The 9,427-nt window shown below is 31.8% G+C and overlaps 1 protein-coding gene across 4 annotated transcripts; it reads left to right on the forward strand.

Annotated features, from left to right (window-relative positions):
• Positions 1 to 3,198: 3,198 nt before the first annotated feature.
• Positions 3,199 to 8,101, forward strand: G6PD4 (glucose-6-phosphate dehydrogenase 4). 4 transcript variants are annotated; one of them, XM_090314802.1, is made up of 13 exons: positions 3,202 to 3,383; positions 3,467 to 3,616; positions 3,851 to 4,079; positions 4,153 to 4,376; positions 4,788 to 4,882; positions 5,365 to 5,479; positions 5,601 to 5,806; positions 5,964 to 6,072; positions 6,148 to 6,185; positions 6,276 to 6,396; positions 6,471 to 6,673; positions 7,160 to 7,360; positions 7,485 to 8,101. In XM_090314802.1, the coding sequence occupies exons 1-13, from the start codon at positions 3,294 to 3,296 to the stop codon at positions 7,720 to 7,722; spliced, it is 2,019 nt and encodes a 672-aa protein (XP_090170928.1). In that variant the 5' UTR covers positions 3,202 to 3,293; the 3' UTR covers positions 7,723 to 8,101. The 4 variants fall into 4 exon arrangements, with proteins under 4 accessions (XP_038891033.1, XP_090170927.1, XP_090170928.1 ...); XM_090314800.1 differs by having other exon boundaries at positions 3,208 to 3,383; positions 4,165 to 4,376; XM_039035105.2 differs by lacking the exon at positions 3,467 to 3,616 and having other exon boundaries at positions 3,199 to 3,383.
• The last annotated feature ends 1,326 nt before the right edge of the window (positions 8,102 to 9,427 follow it).

A 9,427-nucleotide genomic window follows, 5' to 3' on the forward strand; every position in this document is an offset into this window, starting at 1 on the left:
ATATTTAAAAAAGAGTAAAACCGTATTTAAAACCGAACCGTTTTTAATTTAAAGAATAAAACCGAATTTAAAACCAAACCGAACCGAACCATTTTTAATTTAAAAAAATATAACATAGATTTTTTAAAAATGCCAAAACCAAATTTGAAACCGAAACCGAAACCGAACAGCATATATGTAGTTTGGTTTCAACCAATAAATCGGTTTGGTTCGATTTCACATATTAGAAAATTCGGTTCGATTCAACCACCAAACTGAATCGAACCGAACCATTTCCACCCCTAATATAGACAAATACATTTACCGATTTAAAAAGTTTGAATTATCCATTTAAAAAGTTTACTTAATCATAAATTTATGCGTTTAAATTATTATTATTTATTAAATAATAGTTAATTTGAAAAGATAAATGGGTTTTTTTAGAACTCATATTTTTATTTTTAAATTTTAGTTAAGATGTGGTCAAATTTTTTTTTTAATTTAACCTGATTTATTTAATTAAAAACATAAAAAATATTTTATTTATTGTTTCATTTTAAAATTATTTTGTTTTGAAAATAATAACGTACGTATAACTTGTAATTGAGCGAAAAAGATTAATGTTAAAACTGATCGAAATTCGTAAACTAAACAATTGTGAAATATTATGTATGTAGTAAACATGCATACAAACATACATATCTATGTATCTACACAAATACTAATGAACTGCATTTGTCACATTTTGATTTAACGAGCTTAAATTAGAAAATTAGTAGAAAATGTATCTACTAATTTTTTGCACATATTTTTTTTCATAATTTCACTAATCATGATTAAGATACATGTTTAACTTGTTACGCATAAAATCAAACATAAAGTTATCAAATATACCAATAAACACGAGCTTTTTACTCAAATTTATTATTATTATTACCAATCTAAACATATTCAAACAACTTAAGACATATATCGTTAGTTAAAAAGTTAAAGATTTAATTCTCCATTTCACACATGTTATTGATCTCAAATAATAATAGTAGTAGTAATAATAATAATAACTATAGCTCAATGCTAAGACATTTGGACTAAATGGATTTGTTATTACCAATTTAAGTATAATTCAACGTTAGACATATTTCGTCGAGTAAGAGGTCAAAGATTCTATCCTCCATTCACACATGTTAATCTCAAATAATAATAATAATAAAAATAAAAAGATTTGTTCTTACCAATTTGAGTATAGCTCAATGTTAAAGACAATTACACGTTTTTCTTTAAAAAGTTAAAAATTCGATTTTCAGTCATTTAAAAAAAAAAAATTTAAATAAAAAAGACCCTTCAAATGGATTTGTTATTACCAATGCTTTCTATGTAATTAAATATGAGGCTCACTCTCAAGTCTATAATCAACAAACACAATTCAGATTGCGGAGTAGAAGGTGATCAATCTTATTACATTTGAAAATTATGCGGGACTCACTAGTCAATATTGTTACAGCTATCGTTATCATTACAAATGTTGTTATTGTTATAATATGAGCATTATGAATTTATCATAATTATTGTTACCATACCGTTATAGATTGGTCCTAAATGGTAATGGTAATAGTAAATGATACAAGACATTGCAAAGTAAACAACCTCAATCAAACAATCATAACCAGATTATGTTTCCAAATTGCCTAAGTAAACGTGATAAAAAACAATTCAATTGTTGAGATCCATTACGATTGATCCATAAATGGAATCTCATTATGATTATACCAATTTTCATTACGGATTGGTATACATGGCCTTAAATCAATGACTCTCTAATTATAACTCCCTGGGCAAGACTTCATTTAATTCGGACAATTTTAATGCATGTTTGGTCACTTTTGTCAAGTTTAAAATCACTTAAAAACATGTATTTAATCATTAATTTAATTTAATATTTAATTTTACACTCTTAAATACAAGTTCAAAATTTGTTTTGTATGATTAAAAACATGTATTAGAGTGACACTAAAAATAACAAAAATATTTTTAATCATTTTAAAATCACTTCCGTACATATCTTTATCGTTTAGTAAATTTGATTTCATATTAAATATTACACTGGGTCATATATCCAATAATAACAAAGATGTTCAACCATTTATCAAAAATCCCACAATTAAATTTAGAGATAATAACACATAAGACCTTAAGAAGGGTCCTATATTTCATTAATATCTAAGTTTTTATTATTTACAAGAATGTTCAATTTTTTAAAAAATTTACATAAAAAATCAGAGTCTAATTACCATTTAACCCCAAACATGAATCTAATTACACGATTTTTTAAAATAGGAAAATCAAAGTTGACGTGCTTTTTAAGAAAGATTTATTATTTTCCAAATCTTTTCAATTAAACCAAAATATTTTTAAAGAAAAAACCTTGAAGACTTTCCATCTTCAACAACCTTCTCTTTCACACCCTCTTTATTCGACCCTCTCTCTTACACTCTCCATCTTCTTTAATCTCTCTTTGAAATTCCACTGACGACCACATTAGACGATGAATTATAGAGACGAACATCAGATTTGGAACGAAATTGAATAGAGAAAGATAATGACGTAGGCACGTATGCGCATACGCGCACACACATGCATGCACACATGCGTACATATGTGTACGTATGCACGTACGCACACACATCTATGAGTACATTTCTATTTATAATATTTGAATGTTCTTAGGCATATTTAAAAATAACCATGAATCTACCATAAAAACTAACAAGTTGTCATGGAACCAATTGTATTTGAGTACGTATCAAATATATTTACCAATATATTTTATTTAATGGTTAGAAATTTATAAAAATCTAATACAATGTTCGAATGTAGATTTAAAAGTAACACAAAACCTCCAATAAAACTAGTTGTTTGATACATTAAATGCGTTAAAAGGAAAAATAAAATTATATTAAATATAGTTTCTCTTTCCCATATCAAGATGCTTTTTCCAATGCTCATTCTCTTTCCAATTGCTCACAATAATATTTTTGTCCAAAAATTTCATTAAATCTTATATACGAAAATATTAAAAAATTTGAACATTTATCAAAAAGGGATTGAATCTCTTATAGTCCCTTAAATTTAGCCTTTAACCTCTTTCTAAAAGTCCATTGGGCCAGGCCCAAAGACGAGATTGGGCTAAAATCTCCTACAACCGGCACCACAGTTCAAGAGAATGCACTCGTCTTCGAGTTTCCTTTCATGGCCGGCTAAACGCAGAAGGAGAGAGTTCCGGTAGCAAACCACTTCACAGAACAACAAAAGTTTCGATGTTATTTTCAATTTCAACTTTTTCGGCTCCTTCAGGGACTATTCCTTTGTGCTCCAATGGCCGCAGAATCCCCAACCGGAGCTACCATGTGAGTGTTTGTGATATCTTTTAATTCTCACCATTACATCTTCAATTCATGCTCTGTTTCTCACTTCGAATTTTGTTTCCTAGTTGCTTCATCTTGATGAAGAGACTTCCGTTTATAGTATTAGAATTCCTATCTATGTTTCGGAACTGGAAATGAAAAATGACGATTTGTTGAAACAGTTGAAGGATCTCCTTCAAAATATGTTAATTCAGGTAGCGAAAGAAGTGATCATGGTAAGAAGACAAGTTTATCTATCAGTTTTTTGATCATATGGTGAGATTTTAGCTTTGTGAATATAATAACTGCAGAGCGTAGAGTGGGGGCAGGAATCATTAACAAATTGGGGGTTTATCTTTCTTTATTTATCTATTTTCCTACTCTTTGTGATAGGATTCTCTAATATTTTAAACAAACTTCTCTTTTCTAAACTTAGTAATGGGTGTCTTTTTATTTGCGGGTTGATGTAGATTGTGCCAAATAGCATAAGATCAAGAAAAGCTTCCCATTTTTGCCAAATATTTCATGGCCTGAAGCTCTGGATAAGTGAGAGCCTAAGTGTTCTGCATCATAATGGGAAATCTGGATCATCACTGAAGTTGAAGACTATAAAAAGTCATAAAGAAGATGAGTTTGAAGAAACTTCATCACATGCTCGGCAAGTTCCTGAAGGAGTCTTAGAATCCACATTTTCCAGTGGTTAGTCAATGTGGTTGCCTTCCGTTCTCTTATTTACTTAATTTTTGGTAAACTATGCATTTTGATTCATCAGATTCCAATTCAGAAACAACTAAAGCAACTACACATCCTGAAGCATCTGAGACTTCAGTGGAAGCTGCGGAATCCTTGCCACAATCACTTATGTCAAACTACGTCGTTGGAGATGAAAAAGTACCATCCCTCTGTATTGCTGTCATTGGAGCTACTGGTGAGCTAGCAACAAGAAAAATTTTCCCAGCACTGTTTGCACTGTATTATAGTGGCTTTCTCCCTGAGGTATGGCGATTCACATCTATGACATCATTCTTATAAACTGTGCACTCTACTGTACGTTGTCTCCTTACATATATTTTATTGATTTCAAAACATCCAGTTTAAAATGTATACCACACACACACATTCCATCAACTTTTTTTTGCCCTGCCCATTCATTTTTATTTACTGGCCTACTTCCTTATGCCAAAGGAACTTCACATCCCACATTTTAACATTGTTGAGAATGGTATGCGTATTGATTATTTTTACTGGGCATTAAAATATTCCAGGTTATTGAAGAGATCTACCTCCAGAAATTGAATGGAGATTCTTATGCAAAATATAAATGAATGGAGATTGCATCTCCTAGTTTGATATCTATGTGAACACAAAGTTGATTTTTACAGCTGTTCTGATATTCCATGGTTGCAGAATGTTGGCATTTTTGGTTATTCAAGAAAGAATATAACAGATGAAGAACTGCGGTCTATTATATCTGCCACTTTAACTTGCCGTATTGATCATCAGTATGTTTCTGTATCTCTTGGATAATCTCTTTATGTTTTCTACTGTCATGTATTAAATATGTAAAAATCTAGCTCTATGATGTCATTATTTAGGAAATTGGAATTCAAAACCTAATCTAATATACATGTTTGACTATGATGTAAAATGTATATTGAGTGGTACACTTTAAATGTCTTGAGTTTTTACTGCTAAGTGCACGTTCAACTTGAAGTTATACCATGTGCTGAAAGGGAAAGAAAAGAACAACGAGACCGGCTTTATTAAGGCTTGATTTCTTTAGTAGAACAAACTCTTATTCTTCAAAACTCAATATTTGTGATTGCCAACTGCATAAACTGGAAACTTTTTGGAGCTGACAATTACTGATGTCAATTATAATGAATTTGATCGATATTTCTGCAATGTTGTGATTGTAAAACAAATGCACTGCGTTTGGCAATTAGTAACAAAATTTTGGTGAAATGTATTTGTTTTTTTGTAGACAAAATTGCAGTGATAAAATGGATGCTTTTCTGAGTAGAACATTCCATGTAAATGGAGGTTATGACAACAATAAGGGCATGTCAAAGCTCAATTTCTTGATGGAGCAGATTGAGGTGGTTATATAGAGCCACTGACTGATTATGTTTTTCTTTTCATTGCATTACTTATGTTCAATTTTTCAATATACAACCGAGATCTTGGACCAATGATTATAAAATATTTGACATACTGCAGAGTCATGCCGAAGCTAATAGGATATTTTACCTTTCTGTGCCACAAGACGCCCTTCTAGATGTTGCACACTCTCTCTCCAGTAAAGCTCAAACGAAAAAGGGTTGGAATCGTGTTATCATTGAGAAACCTTTTGGCTTTGACATGGTGTCGTCTCATTTTTTAACAAAATCTCTTCTTTCTCAATTCGAGGAAAGGCAAATCTACAGGTGTCTCTTCTCATTATTCGTTCTTTCATTTCGCTAACACTGCACTTATAGCCAAAACTTGCACAAGATGAGTGCAAAGCTAACCCTTTTTTGTGAAATTTTTTTACGTTATTTTAGATTTCAGCTAATAAATTGGTTTTGAACCGTCATATTTCAGGATCGATCATCTTCTGGGAAAGAACCTTATTGAAAACCTTACAGTTTTAAGGTTTGCTAATTTAGTTTTTCAGCCACTATGGAGTCGTACATTCATAAACAGTGTACAGGTACACATTTCTGTAAAGCAAATTCTAATCCTTTCACACTCAATACTCTCTAAACCAATTTAAAAAATATTACAGGTCATTTTGTCTGAAGAACTTGGCGTTCAAACCAAAAGGTTACCTGGCAGTTCGCTGGTTTTTCTTTTACCGTGGTCTTGAATTATTGTTACAGGATCATCTTCAAGTATTCAGTTCCTTCCATGCAGATTTTTGGACGGTGGTGGGATCATCGGAGACATAGTACACAGCCATATACTTCAAACAATCGCATTACTTGCCATGGAACCACCCATTAGTCTTGATGGTGAAGCCATTCGAAATGAGAAGGTAAATATAAACTTCTCAAGAAAGTACTCTTGATGGTATAATTACTGTAATGTAAATGAACAGATTCGTTCCAGGTTAAGTTGCTGAGATCCATTCGCCCATTGGAAACCAGTGATGTTGTTCTTGGACAGTACAAATCTAGTACTAATGACAAAGTTGACCTTTCTCTCGACAATCTGACCCCGACATATTTTGCGGGTGCTTTGTACATTGACAATGCACGTTGGGATGGCGTCCCTTTCTTGATCAAAAGTGGCTTGGGACTAATCAAACACTGGTAAATTTTTCTTTGTCAAGGCTATTGCATGTCAGAAAGATGTAGGACTGGGACAGATATAGTTTCCATCCCAAGATTAACAATGTAATGGACGGTTTTCTTTTCCTTTTCTGTTATTACACATGCATCCATTGGATCCTATTGATAAGAGGGGAATGACAAATAGAAGAAAATAACCATTTATGAGGGAAATTTAGAACCATAAAGTTGAAAGGAAGGAGAACTTAAATAGTTGAAATATCAACCTCGGTTTCAAATACGAAGGGCATATCGATATAGCTTATATGAAATCTTATTTTTACCCGAGCTGGTTCTGAACACGAGTTAAAAATTCCAGAAAATAACGATTTAAAATCTCTGATATGGTCATAAATTTAATTACTTTTATATCCTCTATTTATTCTTACTAGTCAACTATTAGAATTGGTCCACCACCACCAACTTTGAAATATGTAGTCCTTGATAGAGAATTGCTTTGAAATGCAGTGTAGAGATCCGTATACAATTTCGCCAGGTTCCAGGGAACATTTATCGTGAGCACATTGGGTATAATAATGAATCTGCAACTAACGAGATTATTTTGCGCGATGTACCTGAAGAGGCCATTCTTGTCCGAGTTAATAACAAGATTCCTGGATTGGGATTGCGATTGGACTCTCCAGAACTCAATTTGCTTTACAAAGACAAGTGCGTCTGTGCTTCAAATTTGAAATATTGTCCTTTGTGATTGCTAGTTGCCAGTTGCCAGTTTGGTTTCGATATAGATCTTGTTTTATTCTCTTTTATCCAATTTTGTTTTTCTCCCTTGTAGGTACAACGTGGACGTGCCTGATTCATATGAACATCTTCTCCTTGATGTCATCGATGGGGACAGCCATCTGTTCATGAGAAGTGATGAGCTCGCAATTGCGTGGAACATCCTAACTCCGATCCTCAACGAAATCAAGAAGAATAACATAAAGCCAGAACTTTACGAGTTCGGTGGGAGAGGTCCTATCGGAGCTTATTATCTTTGGGCAAAACACGGAGTTCGATGGGTAGAGGAATAAGCAACAGGGCATTTCATTCTGTGGCAAGCTCTCTCACAAGAAACAGGCACACAAGATTTGCCAAATGGTTGAATCATTACATTCATCATCCAGCTAGTTCAATCAATTGAAGGAAAGAGTCTTGAACATAAAATTTGAACCTAGTAGAATTAAAACCACATGATGATGCAACTACTGGTTTTGATTCTCAACTTAGTTCCATAATCCTTGTGTTCATAGGATTAATCTATCATTGGTTTAAGACATTGTGATGAAAGAATAAGAGGATTGTACTGTACCATATAAACAGAGTCATTGCACCGAGGTTAATCTGAAAGGGAAGAAACTATATCCCTCTGTATATTTTTGTAATTTTCAATGCAGAATGATTTAAACCCAAGTTGATGTTAAATTGTAGCTGAAATGAAGAATATGAAAGAGCACCATATGGACCCAGGGAATAGATTCATTGTACTCTCACTCTCTCTCTCACTTTTTTTTTTTTGGGATCCAATCTTTTTCAATTATTTATTATGTTTCATTAGTGGCAGCCATACAGAGTGTGTAGGATCCACAAAGACTTGGAGATATTCCAGTCAACTAATAAAATACAGGCCCCCATGAAATTGGTGGAAATTAGGGATAAAGAATGCCCATGATCCAGACAGTCATGGTGTCTCATTGTCCATTTTGGACTCAGATCAGGATTTCTTTTTTATTTAAATCTTGTATTAATCTTTGAATTTTCAATTTTTTCTGTATTTTTTTTTTAGTGCTTGAGCTTTTGAACTTTCAACAGAATTTGAACAAAAAAAGAGGTTTAAATTTTAGTTAGTTTGTTTTGGTCTTTCAATTTTAAAGATTGTTCATTTTTTGTGAATGAACTTTGAAAATAGCTATTTGTGCCTCAACTTTGGGTTTGATTTTTGGTATATTGTTTTATCAGTTAATTTTTTGTTTACAATCTTTATTTTAAGTAGATTGAATGTATGCTCGCGTTCATATGTTAATATATAAATTCTCAAAATTATTTTTGTTGATTTGTTAAAGAGTTGTAGAATTATAGACCAAAATGGTTAATTTTCTCAAGTTTAATGATTAAAATAGATAGTTTGAAAACTAAATTAAAACGAATATAAAAGCTTCAGAGTTGGAATAAACATTTTAAATATTTTGAAAGTTCAAGAATTAAATTAGGATGTAGGCATTTAAAACAATTATTTGGTCCTCATTGATTTGTTTTTAAGCAAATTGTGAGGTAGCTTTGAATATGTGTTATGGAATCTATTGGACATAAAATAGGCGAAAACGAGTATCAATTAAGCAAACACAAGGAGAATAATAATAATAATAACGACCAAAATAGTTGTATTTGAAAAGATTAAGGACTAAAATAATTATTTTAAAAAACTGAAATTTCAAAGTTCAGGATAGACACCTTTAAAATCTATGGAAGAAAATGGAAAATTGTTTGAGAGTTGAAAGGGAATTTGGATCTTTCTTTTGCTTGTCCAAGTTAGGGTTTGAAATTTCAAGAGGAACTAAAGGGAAATTTCTTGGAATTTAATCTTTTATTATTGAAAAAGCACATGCAAATTTTCATAGGAAATTATTTCAAATGGTAAAACTGTTGAAAATGTTTACAAGATACAGTAAAATTTTAAAATTATCAATGATAGACGTTGATAGACATTGATAGACTTCTATCCGTGTCTATCAATGCCAT

Source organism: Benincasa hispida, chromosome 6 (assembly GCF_027475165.1).
Source record: "Benincasa hispida cultivar pf3 chromosome 6, pf3_genome.v1.1, whole genome shotgun sequence".
Lineage (NCBI taxonomy): Eukaryota > Viridiplantae > Streptophyta > Magnoliopsida > Cucurbitales > Cucurbitaceae > Benincasa > Benincasa hispida.